Source organism: Serinus canaria, chromosome 10, assembly GCF_022539315.1.
Source record: "Serinus canaria isolate serCan28SL12 chromosome 10, serCan2020, whole genome shotgun sequence".
Classification (NCBI taxonomy): domain Eukaryota; kingdom Metazoa; phylum Chordata; class Aves; order Passeriformes; family Fringillidae; genus Serinus; species Serinus canaria.
In genome coordinates, this window is record NC_066324.1 from 18,902,273 (window position 1) to 18,927,688 (window position 25,416).

The 25,416-nt window shown below is 43.2% G+C and overlaps 1 protein-coding gene across 2 annotated transcripts; it reads left to right on the top strand.

The window, feature by feature from the left end:
• Positions 1 to 1,834: 1,834 nt before the first annotated feature.
• On the top strand, positions 1,835 to 25,253 carry IREB2 (iron responsive element binding protein 2). Of its 2 annotated transcripts, XM_009098208.4 has the most exons (22): positions 1,835 to 1,949; positions 2,550 to 2,639; positions 5,676 to 5,841; positions 6,948 to 7,085; positions 9,136 to 9,357; positions 10,908 to 10,977; positions 12,014 to 12,197; positions 12,771 to 12,910; positions 13,283 to 13,454; positions 14,534 to 14,634; positions 15,071 to 15,187; positions 16,315 to 16,474; positions 17,280 to 17,415; positions 17,998 to 18,082; positions 18,683 to 18,839; positions 19,108 to 19,232; positions 19,537 to 19,641; positions 19,912 to 20,054; positions 20,494 to 20,641; positions 20,731 to 20,853; positions 21,362 to 21,547; positions 22,103 to 25,253. In XM_009098208.4, exons 1-22 carry the CDS (start codon positions 1,931 to 1,933, stop codon positions 22,211 to 22,213), a joined length of 2,898 nt encoding a protein of 965 aa, XP_009096456.1. In that variant the 5' UTR covers positions 1,835 to 1,930; the 3' UTR covers positions 22,214 to 25,253. The 2 variants fall into 2 exon arrangements, with proteins under 2 accessions (XP_009096456.1, XP_018778797.1); XM_018923252.3 differs by lacking the exon at positions 1,835 to 1,949 and having other exon boundaries at positions 2,580 to 2,713.
• Positions 25,254 to 25,416: the final 163 nt, after the last annotated feature.

Here is a 25,416-nt window from a genome sequence, read left to right on the forward strand (position 1 = left end):
GATTAGAGGCTGAGATGGAGACATCTTTTTGGTAATCTTTTCTGCCTGAGCCTCGTGATGAGTTCTGGCTGCATTAGTGTCTAAACCCCAGGTATTAAAACTCCAGGTATTATCTATGTCTTACAGCCTGGAGAAATGACTATTGCTTGACTTGTTCACCACTGTGAGTGTGGCCTCATGTACTGCTACTGCTGCGCTAAAGATGGAGACAAAAATAAAATTCCACCACCCAGCGAAGAAAAAAGCCTCTTATTTAAGAGAAAGAAAAGAAGAAACATACACAAAGGAAAAATCCTTGAGAAGGAATCTAGCATCAGAGACTAAAAGCAAGAGCCAAGTCAGGCCCAGCTGTAGGGCAGAAGACTGAGCACACGCCTTTCTGCCCTCAGCATGCACTATGGTGATGTCCTGCCCTGCACTAGGAGACAGCTCATGGAGACTTCTAATGGCGTGCCCTGGGACAGGTGTGCTAGCACGTGTTTATTGCCTTAAGGACGACCCTTTGCCTTTGGAGCAGTGAGAGGCGGGAGCGCCATGAGCTGTGCCATGTTACGGGCGCTGCCGGGCTCCGCTGGGCGCTGCGGACAGCCCCGGCTGCCCTGCCCTCAGCTCCAGGCGCCCACAGCCCCGGCTGCCCTGCCCTCAGCTCCAGGCGCCCACAGCCCCGGCTGCCCTGCCCTCAGCTCCAGGAGCCCACAGCCCCGGCTGCCCTGCCCTCAGCTCCAGGCGCCTACACTGCCCTCAGCTCCAGGCGCCCACAGCCCCGGCTGCCCTGCCCTCAGCTCCAGGTGCCCTCAGCCCCGGCTGCCCTGCCCTCAGCTCCAGGTGCTCACAGCCCCGGCTGCCCTGCCCTCAGCTCCAGGAGCCCACAGCCCCGGCTGCCCAGCCCTCAGCTCCAGGCGCCACAGCCCCGGCTGCCCTGCCCTCAGCTCCAGGCGCCCACAGCCCCGGCTGCCCTGCCCTCAGCTCCAGGTGCCCTCAGCCCCGGCTGCCCTGCCCTCAGTGCCCGCTGCGGGCAGCGCCGGAGCCGCTGGAGCAGCTGCTGAGGGGCCCCGGAGGCTGGAGGAGCTCCCCTGTGCAGCCGGGCTGGGAAAGCCTCGGCCGTGGAGCCTGGGAAATGGAAGGAGGGAGCTCACAACGTGTTCCAGTACGTGAAAGGGCCCTATAGGGAAGGTGCGCAGGAGCTATGGGAGAAGGGGGAATAGGCACAAATTGAAAGGGGCAAATTTAGATGAGATATTAGGAAGACATTCTTTACTGTGAGGGTAGTGATGCACTGGAACCGGCTGTCCAGGGACGCTGTGTATGCCCCTGAAAGCGTTCAACGTCAGGTCGGATGGAGCTTAAAATGGGAGCGTATGGTCTTTAGGGTCCATTGCACCCCTCAGCGTTGCACGCTACGCTGGGCGGTGGAGGCCCTGCGCTACGGGGCCGCGCCCGGGGAGGGGTCGGGCCCGGCCCCGGGGCACCGCCCCGGACCGCGCTGCGCCACCAGGCGGCGCCACCGCGCGGCCCCGCGGCCCCGCCCCTGTGTGGCCCCGCCCCCAGTATGGCTCCGCCCCTAACAGCTCCGTCTAACCATGGCCCTGCCCCCAGCGCGGCCTCGCCCTCAGAGTGGCCACGCCCCACCATGGTCCCGCCCCGGCGCGTCCTGACCGGCAGCTCCGCCCACGCGCTCGTGATTGCTATCGCGAGAGCAGGGGCTGCCCGTTCCTGGCTACTTCCGCCCTCTCCGCGAATCCTCGCGCTATGTCCCTGGCCGGGTGCTCGTAGTCTCGCGAGATCTGGGTGTGCTGCGTCTGCGGGGCGGGGCGCTAGGTGCAGTCTCGCGAGAGCTGCGCGGGGGCGGGGCGGGGGCGCAGTCTCGCGAGAGCCGCCGGCCCGCCGGCGCTCCCCGGCCCGCTCCCTCACGCTGACATGGTCGCCGGCGATGGACCCTCCCAGGACAGGTCGGTCACTGCGGGGATGGGGCTCCCGTCACCCGGGACACCGCGGCCCGGGACATCGCCTTACCCTCTTCGCTGCCGAACGGCGCTGTCCCGGGCCGCGGGAGTCCCTCCGGGGGAGAGCGGCCCCGTCCCCGCCCCGCTGTCCGCTCCCTCGCCGGGGTTATTTATTCCGAGTACCTAATGCTTGCTACGAGGTTTATTTTTGTGTCTTGTCCCCTTGACGTTGGCTCGGCAGTCAATGCTTTGTGCTTCCTGCCGTATTAAAGCCCGTGTCTCTTATCTGCGCTGGTGAGGTGTCTTATCCTGTGTGTAGATGGCAGACTAGACAACAATGGTCAGGTGTGTTCAGGCTGTGCTGGCGACCTGCACTGACCTATATGTACTTACTATTAGCGATGCTTTTAAAATTCACCTTAGTCACACATCTACATCACGAGGTGTCTCAGTCCATTTAGAAACCTTTCCATGTTGCATTTAATTACAGTCTAGAGGAACGTTTTCTGGCAGAATGAGAAGTAAAATCTCTTTTTGTGAGTCCTCAGCCAGTGCTTAAACGACCCGCTGTTTTGTGGCTGTAACTTTGTTTGTTTCGTCCCGCAGGAAGCCCTTACCAGCCCGCCATTGAAGCTTTGAAAAGCTACCCAGAGAAAAAGTTTTACAATGTGTCGAAGCTCGGAGGCGCCAAGTATGGTACGATGCTCTCCCGGGTTGATCGGGGTGGTGCCAGCAGCCCCTGCAACGCTGGTGCCCTGCGGTGCCAAGAGGTGCAGTTGGGAATTTCTAATGGATGGGTTTGGAGGCTGATTATATCCCAATTTCTTAGTGCTTTATGGAGTTCACAGGGGTAATACTTGTAGGGGTTTTTTACTAAGGGAGAAGGTACAGGTGTTTCTGCAGTTTTCAGCAGTATTCCAAATCAGAAGAATGACTCACTTATAGAAAAAAAAAATGAAATGACAAAGAAGTCCTGTTTAATGCTTCAGAAATAAATACAGCTTTTTCCGTAGTTCTGTGCAGCTTCATGGTGTTCCAGTTTCCCCTCCCCAGCAGCCTCCCGTAGTGGGTGACTGTTTGCCAGAACATGGCTCCTGCTGCAGGGTGAGGTTTTGTGGTGCTCACGCTGTTGCTTAATCTCAATTTGTCATTAGTATGCAGTGGCTGTCTGTGCCAGGGGACCTTCCTTGGGTCTCTGTGTCCAAGTGCCTTTCACAATGTTGCACGTGTGATGGGAGGGGAGTCCACGCAGGGGAGGGAGCTGTGCTCGCTGCCAGCAGTGCCAGCTGGAGCAGGCTTTAACCTTGCAGGTAATCAAAGCATGCTGGCATTGTTCTCTCCCTTTGTCTTCATGGTAAACTGAAATACTTATATGGGCTACTTAGTAGCCTTACTTAGTTATGCCATACTTAGCAGAGGCATTTGGGCTATTTCTTTCAGTTTTGCAAGGTCTGAATTCTTCTGTATTCCCAGAATTTGTAGTATGCTTCTTGAATAAAAAAAAAATGAGTGGATATTTCACTTTAAACCTATATTTGACCACAGCTATTAACTCCATGTTGTTTAAAGAGAAGAGAGTGGGGCACAGTGTCTGCTGAAACTGTGCAACAGCTCTGTGCTAATGCAAATTTCCCCTGTTCGTAGTGACAAAGTCAATATTTCAGATAAGCACACGTGGAGGAGATGGTGCTTCTGCTGGTGGGCTGGTCCAGGGAGAAGCAGTGCCGTGCTAGTAACAAAACCTGGCAGTTCTACAGCAGTTTTGTGAAAAGCCTCATGACAGGAGTGGAAATAAAACAACATTGTACAAGTCCTGCTAAAATGTGCCATAAAGCTTGCAGCAGCAGTGGGGATTCCTGAACGTAGTCTCTGGAGTCTAAACAGACTGCACTAAGAGGGTCTTTGTCTTCCAGTAGAAACTTCTGTGCAGAATCTGGAAGCCTCATGTCAACTTCAAGGTAGCAAAATAACATCTAGACACACTGTGGGACAGCACTGGTAGCAAATTGAGCATCTGGAATTGCTCACTGCATTTGTTGCTAGAACAGTTGGAGTTTTATCTGTCTGGCTGTAATTTGATATTAATAGCGAACTGATATTAATCAGATTACTAATGTAAATGTTAATTGGTTTAGTTATCAGTTTTCTAGTGTTTTAAGACTTCTGGGGAAGATGGGAAGGGTTCAGAAGGATTTAGGGTAGAGAGGATGTGGAGATTTAGACCAGGCTCTTGCTGGGGCTGGAGCTCATGTGGGAAAACTTAAGTGGTTAAGCTGTCCCAGCGTGGGAGGACAGAGATTCCTCTGCCTCCCATGATGCTGTGCATAACCATCCCCTGTGAGCTGCTTTTCCCTTGTGCCCAGCCCTGGTGTCCCTTCCTGCAGCCTGGGGCTCCTGCTGAGCCTGGCCTCCCTGGGCTGCAGTGCCCGGGAGGCGCCGGCCCAGCTCTGCCTGCAGCTCCAGTGGCTCAGCACGGCAGGCCCAGAGCCTCCCAGGGGGCCCTGTGATCTCATTGTTGGAGCTGTCCTGTTCCCTGGAAGCCCCAAACTGCACTGGGCATTGTAGATGCGAGCTGCTGGTGCCTCATGGAGAGAAGCAGCTGCTTCTCCAGAGCTGGTGCTAAGCAGCCCCTGGGGCAGTGAGATTTGTAACCCACAAGAAAGCAAACTTCTCCAGGAATCTGGCTTTTGAATCAAGGGAGTGGTGGCATGAAGGTTCATGAGACCTTTTGGATGACATCTTTATACTCAAGTTTATTCAAATTTTATACTAGTGACTTGTCTAATTAGACGACAGTGGATATTATCTCAGAAAGACAGAGTAAGAACAGAGTCAGCAAGTTCTATATTAGCAGTTTGTGAGCAAACCACTGAATTAGGTTGAGACCACCATTTTTTTTTTTATTAAAGCCTGAAATTAATCGTTTCACCTTCCTCCAGCTAATTTTTTTTAGTATTTCTCACTGTTCTTATGAAGCTATCTGCCTGCTTGAATTATGCTGAAAATAGTGGGATTTGAGGGAGAAATGTCAATCAGTCTTGATTTTTTTTTCTTTAGTGGTTATTTTGTTTTGTTTGCAGTTAGGGAGATTTTTCTCTTCCCTCTTATTTAATTCTCATTTCCATTTCCCCTTTTTTTTCTGTGAAGGAAACTGCTGCTTGTCTGTACCTTGATTCATATCAGTAGCAAACTAACTCAAGCTGTATTTAATGAAATATTCTTTATATTTTAGGGAGTGTTTTAATTTTAATTTTAATAGTTTCTATTCTTTGTATCACTGTTTATTGAAAATAATATTCTGACATTGGTTGCTTTGGCCTGGTATCTTGAATTATGGAATGGCAAAATTTACAGTTAAAATGGTTTTCAGTATTCAAGTAGTTGTTGCTTTTGTCCTGCTTTTAATAATCCCAGGTCCCAGTCCTTGCCTCTCTCCCCTGCCAGCCTAACATGCCTTTTTAAATGTCACTGTCTGAACAGTGTGCACAAGGCACTGCAATCTCCCATTGGAATCCCATAGCATAACACATCAATGGGTACATTTTACAACTCTCTGTTCCATATTGTGTAGGGAAGATCAAACCCAAAGGCAACCGGGAAAACAGGCTCCGAACCTCTCATCCTTCCAAACCCTGGAAAAGTGGAATTCCTCAGAAATGTGAGATTGCAGTTTTAAAAAACTGTAAGCTGCAAGTGCTGCGCTCATGGTGTCTGTGCCTTGCCTCACCCCAGATACTCTGCCTTACTCCATCCGGGTGTTGTTTGAGTCCAGCGTCCGGAACTGCGACGGCTTCTTAGTGAAAGAAACGGATGCTATGAACATCTTGGACTGGAAAACAAAACAGAACCATGTTGAAGTGCCCTTCTGTCCTGCCAGAGTTGTTCTTCAAGACTTCACGTAAGTGTGTGGGTGTGCAAAACCCCCAGAAGAACCTGTGCAAACTCAGTGAGTTTGTGTTGAATTTTTTGGCATGAGAATAAATCACACGTCCCCTCTTGATACCCAGGTAGAAACCTGTGCACTGCCTCTGCTGTGCAGTAGATTTCTCATGATAATTCTATATGATGCGAGGGTAGGAGTTGTTCCCTGGGGTACTCTGGCTTCAGGATAGGTTGGCAAGGCTGAAACCGCTGGCCTGCAAGGAGCGCTTTACAGGATAAGAGCCACAATACAAAGGGAAGTGCTGATGTTTTGGCTGTAGCCAGATGGTTGACAGTTCACACTGTTACTGACAGTTCTTCCTTGAGATAACTAAAGATTAGATATTGCTTACTCCACAACAAGTAATCCAGTCGAATCCATGAATAATACTTATGTAGAAAAAGCAGCCTCTTTGGATGTTAACTTTCTGAGTGATTTGACTATGGCATAGCTAAAAGGGCAGTCCTTCAGCAATTTGCAAATATTCAATTTGAGCTGTCTTGCAGACTCTGTATATTTATTAAGTGAGATAATTAAAAAAGGAATTATGATGATAATAAAAATGAGGTAACATTTGCTTAGCAGGCAAAACCAATAAGATTTACGTGCTACTGTGTTCTATAAACATTGCCTCTGTTTTGTACAGCAATACGATTATTGTGAAATGCTACAAGCTTCAGAAATAGCTCTGTTAGACAAATGATACAGGCTGAGATGTTAAATGCATAGCACAAGCTTTACTTGCATAGCAAGGTTCTGTTGTAAGGAATATCTAAAGATTGCTTCTGTACTGAAGTACCATCACACCTGAGAAGCAAAGCAAGGCACAAAAGAAGCGTGGTTATCTTTGAGATGGTCCCATGTTCTTCTTTGGTACCTTGCCTTCAGATATGCTGTTGCTCGTTCCAGCTCCGGTGACTTCAAAAATTCTTCAAGTCCTTTAAACTTTAGAGAATACCAGGTGTATTTTCTGAAATAGGATATAGCTACGTCTAGACTTGGATAAAATGAAAAAGAAGTTTGTGCACTTCAGTGAGTTAATGTCTCGTGATTTTTTACTATTTTGTTTTTCTGTTCATCAGTGGAATTCCAGCAATGGTGGATTTTGCTGCCATGAGGGAAGCTGTGAGAAATGCTGGAGGAGATCCAGCAAAGGTCAATCCTGCCTGCCCAACTGATCTCACTGTTGACCATTCTCTGCAGATTGATTTCAGCAAATGGTAATGTACTTTTTTTTATTTTATTTTTACAAGCCATCCATTTTTGTTTGGCACTGAAGTGTGGATTCGTTCAGGTGTTGTTACTATCCCATCAAATTATTTGCCATATGTAGATCCCTAAAACAAGATGTGATACTCTATGAAAATGGGCTGGATAAAAATGGATAAGCACTCTTGAGGAAGAGAAAGAATGTTTATGAGGCCTTGTGGGTGAAGCTGACTGATAATCCAAGTTCTGGGCAAGATTTTGCTGAAATAACAGGATCTGGCATGGTTTCCAGAAAATAGCATGTATCAAGAGAATGAGGCAGAGGGTGTTTGTTGTTTTGCTTTGCTCTGATTTTATTATTCAAGTTAAACAGAACTTTGTTTCCAGACGCGGCTGCCTTGTCACAGCTCCAGAGAAGGGGCCTGCAATTCTACTGGGCATTTTTAAAGACTCATTGCAGCCCATGGCTTGTGACTGGTCTGGGTTTTTATGGGCTTTGCTTTAACACCAGATAAATAAGGCTGTGGATGTTTTCAGAGAGACAAGTATACTTGGAGACGTCTGGAAAAGTAAGGGGACTGGAAAGCTACCAGCATGATTTTCTTTGTCTGACAGGCAGTGATGTGATGAATACAGCCTGGGGCTGCCTTTGCTAGAAACATAAATACTGCACAAGAGGAAAAACTTAGGGCTTTTGTTCAGTGTTTGCTGAAGTAAATACTAAATAATGCAGCCTCCCTTCACCTTCTCCCCTGCCTCTCAATTGTGGAGCCTTCCAAAACCCATGCAGAATTGCATAAACTGTTCAGGCTCTTTGGAAATTTTAAAAGTTCATGGAGAAAAAGCCTGTGGTCAAAGGATATGGATGTGTGAGTCATTTCTGTCAACCTTCCAAATATTCACGGGGTTTCAGTTTGCTGAGTGTCAGAAGAGCAAGAAACTGCAGATGATCTGTTGTCCTGCATATGTGTTGTGTCCGTTCTGTGTTCTGTCCATTCCTGTGTCCAGAGGGACAGCTGATTCCTTTGCAATTAGGCCAGCCTAAAATTATCAGGCAGACCAAGTGTTGGAAGAGGTCTCCTCATGCTGCTTTGTAATGATAAATCTGCCTCTGGAGTGTCCCTTTGGAAAGCTGTGGGGGCTCAGCAGCTGCTGGCCTATGATAAGAAACCCTTGGCTGCAGGGTGGTTTGTGCTGCTTTTGTAGAGAGCTCCCATCTGTGGGTTACAGCCTGGTGGGCTGCAGTGGGATTTAGACAAGGTATCTGCTGAGGCCAGGCAATACCCTGCACTTGGGATGGCTGAGGATCTGGCTGTGCTGCTGAGGCAGAAGAAAGCAGTGGCTTTAATTACAATTTTGTGATTTAATAATTACAGAGAGAGGTGAAAGTCATTCGTTTTTCACAATAAGCTTTCTTTGCTCTCCTGCAGAGAACCATTGTTGCACAAATAGAAGGTAGTGTGCTATATGGACTTTATTTTTAAAAATAAACCCTGGCTTTTCTCTCTTACTTCTGACTGGCTTGAATAGTGTATACAATTTATCTGTGACTTCAAGAATTTGCATTAAAAAACCTAATTATGATCAGGTTATGTTTATTCCTTGAGAAAGCTTTGCCTGCAATCATTCCTCTGTGGTTTTAATAGAACATGTACAGCACTGTCTGAAAAAAAAGGAAATAAGTTCAGTCTACCATGAGAGACTCTCTTTGTATGAGACTCTACCCATAACTTCCAAGTCTAAAACTCAGAGTTCAGCCTTTACAATGCTGTTTAGAAAGATTTCTAGTCTGTTGTGAACAAATGGAAGGAGTTATTTGGTATTAATCTTTCAGACAATCAAGTTCTGTTCACTTACCATGCCACACTACATTACTTAACTGAGTTTATCCACCGACAGTTTACTTTGCAACAGGGTTGTAATAAAATAATTCTCTTTTTTCAGATACTATTTTATAATCTGCTGAAGGGATTGCAAAGAAAACAAGTGGGGGGGTGCAGGGTGCGTGCATGAAGAAGCAGATTGGCAGTGTCTCAACGGGTGCTGTGTTTGATGTTGCAGTGCAATCCAGAACGCTCCCAACCCCGGTGGGGGCGAGCAGAAGCCGCTGGCCAGGCTGTCCCCGCTGAAGCCGCCGCTGCGGAAGCCACCCCCGTGCCGGGGCCACAGCAGCTGCCGGGGCTCGTGCGGCGCGGGCGAGGCAGGCCGCAGCCCCGGCCCCTTCTCTGCGCAGATCGAGAACACCCCCATCCTCTGCCCCTTCCACCTGCAGCCTGTGCCTGAGTAAGAAAGCTCCTTTGCTAAATTGCCTTGTACCTTTGTGTTGTGGAGCGCTGCCTGTGGCAGCTCAGGAAAATGGGATTTTTTTTAATATAAACTTCCATCTGTAGTTTTCACCCATGCTGTAGATAAGTTGTTTCAGAATCTAGAACTAGGTCAGATGTAGCAGATAAAAATTAGTCTACAAATTCTGCTTTTTACAAGAAGAGCTTTACTTTACGCTCTGCAGATGGAGACCTATTGACTCATGGCTGTGACTTTTAAATTAAATATTTACTACTTCTCTCATTTCTTTACAACAACTAAATCAAGCCTGATTGAGTAACTTAATGAAGCATTAATTAATCTCTAAAAGTAACTCACAGATTTTTGTAATAACTTTTCAGAAGTTTCTTGCTCTTAAAGAACTAAGAACTAGCCTAGACATCCTCCCCCAGCCTGTACAGGATCTCGCAGTCGATCTGTCACTGATATCCTGCCTGTGTAGTAGCCCAGGGGAGCCTCATGTCTGTGCCTCTCCCAGATTTCTGCGTTATTAACAGGTTGTTGTGCACTGTTCCATTTATGCCAATTAGTCATAATTGTTCTCCTTCAGCTGCTGCCTCTTTGTCTGATGGACTGTTGAGATCCCTATCTGCTCGTGCTGGACAGGTGTACAATTAAAGACCTGATCAGATCTATATCCCACAGTGATATTGTGTGGAATGCTGTGGTAGCATTATGGATGTGGAAATGTTCCTGCTCAGTACAGGTGTAGGAATGCAGGAGTGATGTTTTCAGCAGCATTGGTGTTCTGACAGCACACCAGCAGTGGGAAGCTGCAGGGTGAACACTGACTGTCCCTCGGGGCTTGGTGCAGCAGGAGAGCTGCTGACCTGCTGCAGAGAAGAAAGGGAAGGGTCATGACTTCGAAGTGAAATGCACTTCTAAGAATTGAGGACTTCCTTCCTGGTATAAACCAAGTGTGTTCCCTTCTTTGTTCAGCTGCTCAAAGCAGAGGTTATTCCTCTTAAGTTATGGATTACTCTGTTACAACAAGTATCAGTATCTTAATAAATAACACATACAAAGAAAAAGATGGTTCATTTTATGAGACTATATTGATGACTGCTTGTGAAGAAAAACTTGTGGCTTGGAGGGAAATACAAAAATGGAGGATAGTTACAACTGAACTAGTGAACATCTTGGTTCTTTAATGTATGGAGTTTTGAGATGTGCAGCCTGTGAGTTAACTGCTAGGGAGCAAAAGCTTCTGTGTACTGTAGTACATGCTTGGAATAGATCTCTCCAAGTATTTTTGAGAGCACACCCTTTAGACAAACCATACCTAGAATAAACAGGTTCTCAGACACGGCACATATGAAATCAGCTATATCTCATTGTTTACAGAAAGCTTGCTGCAGGGAAGCAAATGTTTTTGTTCTAATAAACCTCTTCAAAGAGTCCTCCAGGCTTAAATAAGTCTTTCATCAAACAAACTAAAACTACAACTTGTACTTCTGTAATTTGAAATAAGTTATATAACAGTACTTGTAAACTTGTTTTCTTTCTAGGCCTGAGACAGTATTGAAAAATCAAGAGATGGAATTTGGCAGAAATAGAGAGAGACTTCAATTTTTTAAGGTATGTCTGTGTGCCTGCAGGCTTTGTGGTTTGGGCTTTTTAAAGAGTCATTTGTCCACCAGTATTCAGGTTTAGATGATAAATTAAATGTAGTCATTTGGAAATGTCAGGTTTTCAAGTCTGAATTTAAACAAGAAAAGAAAATTTGCTTTCTAACTTGAAAAAGTTTACTCTGATTTGGTTCTTGTCAGTGGGGATTTATGAAGCACTGGTGTTTTTAAAGCCTTTCATGAGCTCAGTGCTTTAGGTCACAGTGAGTTTCTGGCTGAAAGGGTCATTTATCTGTAACTGTGTTAACAAAAGTTCCTGAAGTTGGAAGTGTTGAGTGGAGACCAGTGTTCAGACATGGCTGCTCTCAAACTGAGCAGCAGAAGTCCTGTGGTGAGCATCAGCTTCTCTGCTGCTGGGCAGGGCTCTGCAACATTCCTATTTCATCCTTATCCTCTGTTTTGACGTGGTTTAGGAATTCACTGCAATGATCTAAAACTCTTTTCATGGATGTGGACTAGAGGTTTCTTTCTGAAAGTTGCAAATTAGCTTTTACATTATTAAAGAAGGAAATGGCCAGGCTGAATCTTGTTAGAAGATTCCATGTCAACTTTATTAAATGTACCATCCTGAGTTTGCAAGCAGTTTCACCCTGGAGTGTCAAACCTAAACTCAGTTGTGCTATAAATATAAATTCTGCTATAGATAAAAGTACTTAGGTTCTGTTGTCTGAATACCAGTCTTAGGTGGGCTTGAAATCAGTTATGTGAACTGGAAGGTAAGAGATTTCTGCAGCCCTGCCTTTGAAAGGGGCATCAATTACTGATTTCAGCCTTCAGAGGAATTGAGTGAAAGCTTTTGTTGATGATTAAGAATGCATCCAAGGAGATGACACGCCTCTGTTTGACAAAGGGACAAAAGCCACATGGATTAACAGCAAGGACTCTTTTATTGTGTCTTCATTTTGTCTTTTTAGTTATGTTCTAAGAATTAAATATAGCTTTGAAAAAAATGCAACTCTTTTATTCTCCTTTTGGAAAAATTACAGTGGAGTTCAAAGGTTTTTGAGAATATTTCCATAATTCCACCTGAGACTGGAACAGCACATCAAGTGAACTTGGAATATTTGTCCCGAGTGGTTTTTGATGTGAAAGATTTCCTGCATCCTGATAGCGTGGTTGGCACAGACTCGCACACAACCATGGTAAATGGCTTGGGTATCTTGGGCTGGGGTAAGTATGCTCAGAACTTCATTGCTCTTGGAAAGCTGCTAAAGCTTCACTAAAAAATATTTCTTCCCACTGGGTGTTTGTATCTCAAGCATAACAGACTGTCTTTAATTATTGTTCTGAATCTTTTTTGTCTACAAGTAATCTTGAATAACATTTCTTTCCATTGAGAATTGTAATTAATCCCTTGTAATTTAAAGAGAAAACAACCAAAAACCTGCTGATACTCAAATAGATCCTGTTTGTACAGCTGAAAGTTGTGTGAAGGTTTCTTTTCTCACAGAAGATTAGTTTTATATCTAAAATATTTTCTAGTTGACTGTGATATCTAACTTGGGCAATATTCTTGCTTGATTTTGTTTTTGATGTTCAAATATTTAATGGAACTTCTAAATTTCTTGCTGTGTCCTTGTTGGAAATGGAGCACTGCCCTTCGTTTGTGAGAGAAAAGCAGCAATATGTTTATTGTCATGAGTCTTTAGGCTTTCTGTCAAGGGGTTTATTATTTTTGGGACCTGAGCACAAGGAGTGTAGGCTGGTGAAGGTGTGACAAGCCGTGTCCCACTGTCCCTGCAGGCGTCGGGGGCATCGAGACGGAGGCGGTGATGCTGGGAATGCCGCTCACCCTCACCCTGCCTGAGGTGGTGGGCTGTGAGCTGACAGGTGCAGTCAGCCCCTTTGCCACATCCATAGACATCGTTCTCAGCATTACAAAGGTAAGAGTTCAATGCCTTTTCAAACAAAAGAGAGATTAATGGAAGTACTACCAGTGTTGCTCGAGAAATTAATTAAATGAGGGCAGTGTTTTTAGGATACCTTTAATTGTGGCAGTGCAGAAAGGTACAAATAATCTCTAACCATTTTTATTTGCTAGTCCTTTGAAGTAGTGGGGTTTTTTTCTTTCCCCTCCATAGTGGTTTGCTTATAGACCCTCTTTAACTAAAAATAATTCATAATTTTTTTTTTTTTAAACATAGGCATTAGGGTTTCAACTTTTTGTTTTAAATGCTCATGAGTTGTAAATCGTGACAAACACAGCTTGCACTGTACATCTTCATATACCAGGTGTTGTGTGTTCTTTCCAACAGCAACTTAGACAAGCTGATGTGGCTGGAAAATTTGTTGAGTTTTTTGGGAGTGGTGTTTCCCAGCTGTCCGTAGCAGACCGAACCACAATAGCCAATATGTGTCCTGAATATGGTGCTATTCTGAGTTTTTTCCCTGTTGATAATGTGACATTGAAGCACTTAAAGCATGCAGGTAAATATTAAACTAAAGCAAGGATTTGTTGTAATTGTGGTTTTCACTTGTGGTAATATATGTTTTTTACTCTGCAGAAAAACCCACTGCAAGAACTATTGAGTTTTTGCTTCAAACTCCTTAATTCTTATGTGGTGCTTTTCTGCAGAGTTCTGATGTGGATTTAACATGGAATTAGACTTGTGCTTGAGGTTTGTGTCCAGTCTGATCCATTTGTCTAATGTCTGAGTTACCAACACAGCGCTGCTTTTCAGTATCCAGAGTCCTGGTTTTTGGAAGCACATGGAAGCCTATAAAAATATTAAAGATGTTTTCACTTATTTTGAAATATGTATGGAATGTAACTCTTCTTGATTTTAAATAAATCCCATAACCACCTGGAGATTCCCTATAAAATCAAAACTAGAAATAAGTGAAACTGCAGAACAAATCTGAACATTTCTCTGATTTTTCCCAGTGGTTTATGTTTCCCTTTGAGGTGCATGATTCACTGGCATCTCAGGCTAAGCAAGGAGGATGTCAGTTCCTTATCAAGCTACTGCAAACAGGAAACCACAGGGTGACAGATGCCAAAAAAAGCTCATTCATGAGTGAGACTTTCTGAGACTGAAACGTGTCAGTTTCACATAAGAGTTAATGCTTTCAATAGCAAACATTTTTGTCTGATCAGTGCAGAGCAGATGGATGGGTTTGGAAAAGTAGCCAGCAGTACTGCCTCTTGTCAGCTAAGCACAGGGTCTGTATTAGACAAGGAAGCCCTAACACAGAAAAGCCTTATGGACTTCAGGGACGCAACTGTCAATTTAGTAAGTTACCACTGCTAGAGTTGGAATAGCTCATTTTATTCCTTGACATATCAAGACAAGTTAAGATAATTTAGGAAAAAAAGTAATGATTTATAAATGTTTTAATTTGTGTGTCATTCCTGAATAGAAGTTGGGTTATGGAAGTGGTGTAGTTGAAAAAAAACGTACTTTGAATATTACACTTAAAACAATCTGAGTGTCTGTAAGTTGTGTGATTTATTTTATTTATGTCTTTAATGTGACTTTTCTCATGTTTGACATGACCTTCCTTAGGTTTTGATAAGGCCAAGCTTGAAGTCACAGAAGCATATCTTAAAGCTGTGAAGTTATTTCGAAATGATGAGAGTTCTTCCAGAGAGCCTGAGTATTCCCAGGTATGCTTGAAAGGAGTTGTTTGTTTGATTCTTATAAATAACTACTGATGATTTCAGTCTTGTCTCCCACTGTAACTTTAATTGCTTTCAGCAAAGTTTTTTTTATTAACTCAGAGTTTTGAGAAAGCAAAGTTTGTAAAACATAGAGGGGATGGGAATAAGAAGGGAAGCATGGTACCATTATGTCAGTACAGATACTGAATTCCAGTCATCCCAAGGACTGTGAATGGTAGAAAAGTTATGGATAATGTTAAAACATTTGGAATAAGAGGAATAGACTCTTGAGTGAGTGGTGTTGAAAATGGAATCCCAGAGTTCTAGATGTCTGAGAGCATTCAAATTCGGAGAAGAGTTCCTGGGAGTCTCGGGAATATATTCCATGCACTGCTGGGCTGGGGTTGGTAATGCCTGCACTTTCTGTTTCTTGGTTTCTTAGGTAGTGCAAGTTAGTCTAAGTTCTATAATTCCATATGTCAGTGGCCCCAAGAGATCCCAAGATAGAGTGGCTGTTAATAACATGAAAAGTGACTTCGAAGCCTGCTTAAATGAAAAGGTTTGTATTGCTGATGCTTGCTTCAAAAGGTATTTCCTATCATTCACATGAATAAATGTTGTATTACCTATTCCTTGGATACCTACTGAGTCCTCCTTATTTACTACACAACTGCTTTTCCAGGGTGTTCTGGTCTTGCTTGACAGGCATCCCAAGAGTAAATCATAGGTGTGTTTGGTAGGAACATGAACTTCCCAAAGTCCTTAATTTCACAGTTTAGATTGCTAGGGAGAAGGAATTTTAGGTAGTCCATTGTGTGAGCTTAGCAAACATTTTCACTTTTTCAGGGTTTTTTTAAACAGTTTGATATTACTTCATTTCTGAAACAGAATTTACCCTAAGAAAACTCATCACGCCTTAAAGGAGATGTAGAAAGACTGCCAAGATTTGCAGCTGAGTGTTCTGAGTTCTTACATTAGCAAATGATTTTTTTCTTGCAGTTTAATTTGTCTTCACAGAGTGAATGTTTTTACTCTGAAGGTACTGGTTTTGGTTAGGGATATCCAGGAGTATCTGAAGAGTGCAGCTAATACAGGAATGTACCTTCACTTTCATTTCATTTATCATTAATGTTCATGACTTACAGCAGTATTAGAAACAGCTTCTAATGAGGCCTGTGGTACTGTGGTTCAGTTGTGCTGGAGGGAGATCATAGCTGATGGTAGAAGACAAAGGTTGAGGTTGAAAGGGACCTCTGGAGGATGTTTGAGTGCTGAAGAGCACTCAGGTGAGTGTGGAAAATGCTAATGCACCTACTCTGGTTTAGTTACCACCCTCTTGCAATTAAAAGCTTGGACATGCTTCTAATTCAGGAACAAGTATTGTGTAGATTAGACAAGTATTCTTAAGGAGATGTTCTTCCATGTGTACAAGGAAAAGAGTTGTGGAACAGCCACACACAGACTGACGTTTGTTCACAACTGTTGCAAAGTTAAAGCAGTTGTGAAGGAAGAAGGCTGAGACCCATGTACAGACAGAGGGACATGAACTGAGAGCTGCTTTTAAAATCATGTAAGCGTTCCTCATGGCACAGCTGAGTATTATTTCAAAACCAGTGTTCACTTGGTCTTGCTGTAATGTCATCCTTTGTACTGTAACAACTGCTAACATGAATTTTTGTCATCCAGTCTGGTGTTAAAGGGTTTCAGATTGCAGCTGAGAAGCAGAATGACATTGTGCCTGTTCAGTATGAAGGAAATGAATACAAGCTGTCCCACGGCTGCGTTGTCATTGCTGCAGTCATCAGCTGTACAAACAATTGCAATCCATCTGTCATGCTTGCTGCAGGTATGTTGGGACCAGAGACCTCAGCATCTTAATGGTGCTCCCATGCTTCACAGCCCTCACCTTCACTTTTGTAGGCTCTCTGTACAGGTTTGAAACTGCAGACTTGTAGCCTTAGCTTATAGGTTCTGGCTAGGTTATGTAGGAAAGTTGCTTTTCCTTAATACAATCTAAGTTTGTCCCCTAAAGCAGTATTAAGGAGAGCAATTATAAAATCTTTACACTTGGTAGTATGAAAGCAAGTAACCTGTTCTAGGGCTTCTGTCAGTGCACAGTGGCATAGCTGATGCAGGAGATGGGCTTTAGCTTCAAGCCTGTCCTGGAGGATGAGCTGTCATGCCACAGGCAGCACAGAAACTCTGTATTGTTGAGCAGTTGCTCTGTCGTTGCCTCAGGGGTATCTGCCACGCCTTCCTAGCTGCAGATGGTTTTACTGGAACAGCTCATCTGACAGACCTTGCTCTCCTGTTTTTAACGTCCTCTGTGGCCAAGGTGAACTTCCCCTTAGGGCTGTGTGGCCTGTCTGTGGAGGCTGAATGGATTGGCACTGTGAGCTAGAACGTGGTAAAGAGATTTGTCTTAGAGAAAGTAAAATGAGTGTCTACCTTCAGGAATGGGAATAAAATCATGCATGGTATTGTTATGCATTAAGAAACTTTATTCAGACCAGTGACTGCTTGAATAGTTTAATAAACTGAATCCTCTGGGGGTTTTTATGTTTGATTTAACTGAGGTAGAACCATACAGATGTCCTATGAAGGGATATACAAATCATAATCTGTGTCCTTTTTTCCTTTTTGTTTGGTAGGACTGCTGGCCAAAAAAGCTGTTGAGGCTGGCCTGGTGGTGAAGCCCTACATCAGAACAAGTTTATCACCTGGCAGTGGCATGGTTACACATTACCTCAGTTCCAGTGGAGTATTGCCATACCTCAGCAAGCTTGGGTAAGGCCTGGTTCGGGGTGAGTCTGGGCAGGTGCTGCATACAGGGGTTGGATGGGCTGATAAACAGGATAGCTGTTCATTTGGGGCTGGCTAATTCCTCACTTAAGAGATTGCTGTTTTGCTTCCTTGCTGACTTAAAATTATTCTGCTTCATTGTATTCCCACTTCAAAATTTATGATATGTTGCTCTAATACATCAGAGCTGTTCTTCCAGTCACAAATTACTTCATTTTAAGTGACTTGCAGGATAGGATGTACTTGATGATGTATTCTAAAAGTGGAAACTGGATGCAAATTTGTCAGGACAGTCTGTATTTGTCTTCTCTTATCATGGCTGCTGTCAAGGGTTGTTTAGTTAATGGTTTTGGTTGCTCTGTAGCCGTAACAGAATAGGTTCAAAATTCTGTAACAGTGCCCAGCTGTGGTTTGCATCAGTGACATGTAGTGCCTGTTGTTCATTTTCTAAAAAGTCTTAACTATCAAGGGACAAAAAATTCTTGGAGATTGTTAACATAACTGCTTTTTCTTTTATTAACAAATTGCTCATTACCATGGGTGACTTGATTGGTTTTTCCCATGCAGGTTTGAGGTTGTTGGTTATGGGTGTTCCACCTGTGTTGGGAACACGGCCCCTTTGCCAGAAACCATCAGGAATGCAATAAAACAGGTAAAGTTCTGGCTGGCTTGTTGAACACAGAAATGTATTTCTCACCCAGTTAAGCAATCAAGAAATACAGTAGTCCATGCAAAGTACACTTCATTTTTGGTTTGGACGTAACATGATATTGTCGGCGTATTTGCTTGTTAGAGGGAGACCATGACAGTTCATTGCTGTGTAAAATAAATGTACTAAGTGGTATTTGTAAAATACAGTTATAAATTACAAGATAAATTCATATGATCTAATCTTGCAGAGAAGGCAACGTGTAGATTTTGTATCATAAGTGGAGGGTTTTAAAGAACTATTAGCTTGAATAATTTTAACCAGCACTGTCTAAACAGCTACAGCTTTTTCTCTACTGAAGCAGAAGAAAAATGAATAAATGGCAGGAGAGGAGTTTAATGAAGTGACAGGAGAGCACATCAGTGGGTCAAAAAAGAAAATGAGAAGGGTAGTGAGAGAGAGCAAAATGCCTTTCAGTTGTTGTGTTAGAGTAAATATTTGAAGTGCAATGCTAAAAGCACATCTGACTTAGTCAATAGAAATAGCAGAAGCTGTTGAAGTACTCCAGCCTGCTGGAGCAGTATGTGTGGCTCTGCCTTCCAGGGAGATCTCATTGCCTGTGGGGTGTTGTCTGGCACCAAGAACTTTGAGGGCCGCCTGTGTGACTGTGTCCGTGCCAACTACCTGGCGTCCCCTCCGCTGGTCGTGGCCTACGCCATCGCGGGCACCGTGCACATCGACTTTGACACAGAGCCCTTGGGTGAGTGTTTTCCTGCAGCCTCTGTTTCTGCTGCTGCTGCACACGGGCACAGATTCCAGCACCCAGAGCCAATACGTTTGAAGAGAAAGCACAGCCATATTTGGTTTGCTCATGGCTAAAGCAAAGCATTCACTTAACTGATCAAATTCTTTGCCTATCTGGTACTATCTCTGCAGGCCTGAATATATACACATGTATATTCTAATAGAAATCTCAAGTCTAATAGTTTATTCTTCCAAACTACTGTTGTGTTTAAAATCTTACTCAGGCACTGGCTTTAATGGCAAAAGTATTTACTTACGAGATATTTGGCCCACAAGACAAGAACTTCACACAGTGGAGGAAGAGCGTGTGATATCATCCATGTTTAAGGAATTGAAAGAAAAGATGGAGGTAAGAGTGGTCCTTTCTACGTAATTTAAATGTTGCATTTCATTGTAGCTTTAATATCTTGCAGTTGAATGTGATTTGTTTGCCATTTATTTCTGTTACAGTAATGGAGTACTTAACTGAGATGGGTACTTTTATTTAAAAGCAATTTCCAAGTAATACCCAGTGATGTAACCTGTAATATGTAATAGAAAATTATTTACTAAACAATAGTAATTAATAAAAACACCAGTACATCTTTAGTATTTGAGTATAAAAATACAATAAACCAACTTCTGTTCTTTTTTATTAATTTTCTTTCTTGTAGAAAGGAAACAAACGATGGAATTTACTGGAAGCACCAGAGTCGACTTTATTTCCCTGGGATTTAAAATCTACTTATATTAGATGTCCTTCCTTTTTTGATAAACTTGTAAGTAGAGTTCACTATCCACTAGATTATATGCATTGCATTTAAGTAAAGAAATAGCTACTACAGCAAAGCTTCAATGTTGAACTAACAAATTTAATTATCGCTCATATTTCTCAGTCTTTTAAATATTTGTGTCTCTGGAATGAGTGGGGCCTGTCCATCCAGGGGCCTTCCTATACTGCAGATATGTTTTATGTCTCTAGTTCCTGGAAGAAACTGTTTAATGTTCCTTTTGTTCCCTTCTCTTGTTGTTCCCTCCCACCCTGCCAGGCCAAAGAAGCAGCTCCCCCACGGGCGGTTGAGAACGCGCACGTGTTGCTGTTCCTGGGGGACTCTGTCACCACGGATCACATTTCCCCTGCTGGGAGCATTGCCAGGAGCAGTGCTGCTGCCAAGTACCTGACCAGCAAAGGGTGAGCCCTGCTGAATAATTGATCAGCATTGCCACCTTCTCTAGAAATGCCTGTCTGTAGAAAGGGGAGACTGCATGTGGAAAAGCAAAATACTTAATCAATGTTAATAAATATGCTGGTAATGGTAAGAGGATTAGTAAGGTGGGTTGTTTCCTAGAGCAGTCTCCCCATAACTCTTCTGTAAGTACCACACTGCTTGCCGCACTTCATAAAAAACTGTAGAAAATTAATTTAGAATTGTGGCTTTCCTCATGAATACCCTAGCAGTGAGTTGGACATCGTTCATGATTTATGATAATTACATTTGTTGGAGGTCCAGTTCTTTACATCTTCCACTGAAGACTTAGATATATTGCAATAATTATAAGAAAAAAATCATAATATCCTTTTAAATCAGATCATTTTTAACTGATTTCTTTCAATTTTCTTTTTATTTTAGACTTACACCTCGTGAATTCAACTCTTATGGGGCTCGAAGAGGTAATGATGCTGTGATGACAAGAGGTACCTTTGCAAATATCAAGCTTCTGAATAAGTTCATCGGAAAACCAGCTCCTAAAACAATTCACTTCCCATCAGGACAAACGGTAGGAATATATTTGTTTGCACAGCCACTCTGGAATGGGGAGCGCAGGTTTAGAACTCACCCAAAATGTGTCATTTTGTCATTCCACAGCTAGATGTGTTTGAAGCAGCGGAGCTGTACCAGAAGGAAGGCATTCCTGTCATTATTCTAGCAGGAAAGAAGTATGGACTGGGTAGCTCAAGAGACTGGGCTGCAAAAGGGCCTTTTCTACTGGTACTGCTGGTTTGTTTGGGTTTGGGGGTGGTTTTGTTTTTTCTGGAAATATCTAAAAACACATTGTATGATTTCTTTGTTAGAATCTTCATGGGAGAGAATCACTAGTCAGGATAGATCTGAATTTCCTCATTATGTAATTTACTGTCTTGGATACCAGACTTTGAGACAAATCAGACATTTATCTATGCTGACCTCTGTTTGGTCTCCATGGGTGTTCAGTATCTCATTGTTGGAGGCTAATTTCCACTAATATTGAGAATATATTCCAAGTCAGCCATTGATTCATGTCCTGTTAACCCCAGCACGGTCACTGTCTGTAACAAACTCCATTTCACACTGCATGGGCCTGCTCTGGCTTGTTTGCTTCCATCTAGCTGGGAAGCTACTAAATGATGTTACCAAGGTACATGAAGGACTCTGCAATGCACTCTCTTGAGTTGGAATTGTGAGATGTTGGACATAATCTGTGTTTGAAGGTTGCTGCTGTGTTTCACTGTTTTTGCAGGGTGTAAAAGCTGTCCTAGCTGAGAGCTACGAGAAGGTTCACAGGAGTCAGCTGATTGGAATTGGTATTGCTCCACTTCAGTTTCGTCCTGGGGAAAATCCAAGCACTTTGGGACTCACTGGCAGAGAGCAATTTTCTATATTGTTCCCTCCAGACCTGTTGCCCAGAATGACATTGGATATTAAGGTATCTTTGCAATATTTTTAATTTCTCTGTTGAATGTTCTGATGCAGAGAAAAAATCTAATTGTGATGATAGAAAGCAAAGCAAGGAAAGACAGAACTTAATTCTCTTGGAAGGTAAGCTTATAGTCCTGCCTGAAGTTTGTCATGGCTGTTGGAGTTTCCCAAAGTACATATACACGTGTTCTTTGTACATGTCTTTGTATGCAGCCTGACATTCTTGATCATTCTGAATGGTATTTTACCCCTCATGGGCTTGGTCTTAGGGTAGAATTGAGTTTGTCTCTCATAAGTGTGATGATTTGAGAGAAGGTTCAACGCTCCATGCTCAGTAAACAACCCATAACACAATTTGTGCCGTCTGAGGGACAGGATGTTCTTTGGTTACCAACAGGCCCCCAGCTGCAGCACAACAAGCCTGCCTTCCATCTCAGCAGGCTCGGGGCCTGGATTTGCTTGTGTTCAACAAAATTTGGGGTTAGAATGTTGACTGAGAAATAAGCAAGGGCAAGTGAAAGCAAAGCTTTATTGGTTTCTCTTTTTTGCTTTTCTTTTGAAGACAAGCACTGGAAAAGTATTCAGCGTGATTGCCTTGTTTGAAAACAATATGGAGATAACTTTATACAAGCATGGTGGAAGTCTAAACTTTGTGGCTCGAAGATTCTTATAGTAGCTACTGACTCTCTGGGTACCCTGCATAACTGGTAACTCAGCAAATGCCTTGTGTGAACCCAGGAATCTGTACTGTGGAACTGCAAACAGTCCTAGTGTGCTCAAAGTTACTTCGTCCATGGATGTAAAAGATTGTGAATCATTGTAACTGCAACGAGATCCTTTCTGATTTTAAATAATATTCTAATGGTGCTATTAAACATTGCTAAAATCAACATGTGTATTGTGACAAGAGAGCTGTAAGTATGGAGGGGATGTTTTATCAGACCATTTTGTAAATAAACTATGCGAAATTTAAACTGATTGTGCTGAAGATTATTATGTAAGAAGGTTTTCTGCAGTTGTTTCCACTCATTTTTTTGCACCTGTAAATCTGTGTACTGCTGTTTGTTGATTTAAGAGTAGCAGATGGCATGGAATCTTAAAGGCCAAACAGATTTTTTTATTTTCCTCAACCAGAGCTTAAAAAAGATACCAAGTTTTCAATTTCTTTAGGTTATGGGCTGAACAAAAAGCAGTCCACATGAGGCCCATGGTATCCTGTATCACAGATGTTGACTTCCTTTCCTTTATGGGATTATATTTCCTCTGGATCCAGATTTAAACTGCTCAAGCTGTGAAATTCTGTGTGCTTAGAAATATGGAAAACATTTCTGCGTTTAAAAACAAATCTCCTGGTTGTTTCATTCATGCAGGTTAAGCCATGTTTCTTCATGCCCTTCAACTGAAGTTTGTCGCATCTGCTTCAAGGGACGCACTTTTGTCATTTGTGACATGTTTTTGTTGTGCTCAGAGAAAGTACCTCCTTGTAATGTTTTAACCTTTAAAGCCTTTTAAAACACTTGCTAGGGCTGTTTAAATTCCTCTGCTTTAAATACAACCTAATACATTACACGTGTCCGATGTCCAAGAGCCAGATGACCACACTGCTTTGGAGTGCTTTCTCACGTGCTGGCAGCTCCCAGCTCTTACAGAGCATCCCCTTCTGAGGAGGAGCCTTGGAGCACTGAACAAACCTGTCTCTCATGGCACTGCAGCAGCTGTGGCTGGAATTGTCAGCCCCTGTTCACAGTTCATATCGGCAGGAGCTGCAGCATGGCTTGTGTTCCCACTTCACAGAGCTTTGGTGGTGTCTGAGCTGTGCAAGTGAGCGCAGCTCCAGCAGGCTCTTCCTGTGCTCCTGTCTTGAAAAGCTTCATAACTCCACTTACAGTTTATGTAGAGTTTCATTCCTGCTGGAGAACAAAACTGCAATACTTGCCTATAAATTGTCAAGATTTTGCTTTAAGGATTTTTGTTGTTGATAAATGTTGTCTAAAATATCAAAACATTCAAGAGGACTATATTAGCTTTATTTATGTGTACTTTTAATTTATAACCAGATAGTGAAATAGTTGACTTGTGAACTAACAGATGAACTGTGCGAATCTTTGAATAGTATGTTTGACATTCCTTCAAAAAAAGCCCCGAATCCAAAATACCCCAACCTCTTGCATAATTATATCAATGCAGTGTAATCATTTTTTGACAGTTCAAAAGCCAAACTAATTTGATTGGCATCATTTTGATACTTATTTTTCTGTTTTGTCAGAAAAAGTTCACTAAAGTTTGAAGTTCTGTATAATCTGTTTTTATATTTCAGTAGTTTGATGTGATTTTCTTTTAGGTGAGATAAAAACCATTCCGGTGACTCCTACCACTTCTAAGGGGGGATAAATCAATGCGGTTTTGAATATTCAACTGAATGCTGAACAAGTTCCTGTTCTGTGGTACACTTCAAGTAATTCTATCCAGAGTGACTGGGCAGATCCTACTTACTGTACAACAGTGTCTAATACTGTTTTATCCCAGCTCAAAGGTATATTCTTGATTTAGTTCAAGGAAATGTTACTGGGGAGAAAATGGGAATTTAGTGCTGGTACATAATGGTGCCTCATGCAGATGAAACAACTGCAACTCCATGCCTATTTACTAATGCTTGAAGGAAACACAGCCCCCTGCCCTTTCTCCATGCCTCAGGAGACCGGAATTCAAGCCATGTCAAGGCATATTGATGAGGTGAAGTGCAATTTCAAGGCATGTGACTTAGCTGCAAGTTGTCACCAGTAAAGCAAGTCAGCTCTTTTTAGAGAAACAAGGGGCTTCATTACCATAGCAGCTGCTTTGATTCTGCTGCACTAATGTGTCTTGTAGTCCATGAGAGAGAAGTTCTGAGCTGTGCTTGGGCACAGGGGCTGCTCAGCTGGAGGCTCCTGTTGTTGCTGCAGCAGGTCCAGCTCTCACCAAGCCCGAGTCTGGCATCTCCGAGGTGTGCAGGCTGGCTCCTACCCTTGGACCTGTACCCTGTGGGGTGGGAGTGCTGTGTAGGACAGCTCTACCCGTGTGCCCTCTGCTCAGTGGTGGGGAACACCTGCTCTGGGCCATGGGAACAGCCCTGCTCGCTCTCCCCTGTGCAGAGTGCAGCTCAGGGGGCCAGCAGCCAGTGAGGACATTTAACTCTGGACACACTGCTGGGACCCTGAGAGCCGTAGGTGGGCAGGAGTGGCAGGAGCCCTCTGGCAGGGGCAGGGCCTGGGACAGGCAGGATTGCTGTGCTCACACACCAAACATTCACTTAGAGCTCTCTTTAGTATCCTGAAGCGTAGGAGGATGTGTACCTGTTTGAGAAGTGACTCAGTGTGTTAGATGTATTTAACCTAGACCTCTCTCCATTTGGATTTGGGGGGAGAAGCTTGTTGAAATTTTTGTAAATGTTTTCTCTTCTTGCTTCCCTCTTTCTCCCCATCCCAAACTACACAGCTTTGGGATAGTGTTGATGTTTATACATTTTACACCTAAGTATAAGGACAAGACGCTATGTATATTAATCCTATTTAAGCAACTGCAAATCATTGTCTGCTGTTTAAAGCCAACAGAACAGTCTAAGTTTTAAGTTCAGTAAGTATTGCATAGATATATCTTAAGTTCAATTGATGAAAATTGTGCATACAATGTTACCAATGTTGTAAATTATTTTTAATAAAGAAAATTGTATGACAGTTCTTGTATGTTACTGTCTATTTTGAATAGATAGTAAGGAATACACTTAAAAGGGTACTGAGTGTGAAGGGGTGGAGTGAATAAAGGAGTAATATTGTGTATTATATCATGATGCATGTTCCATTTACTTATTAGGAGTGAGTTTGGGCTCACAAAGCACAA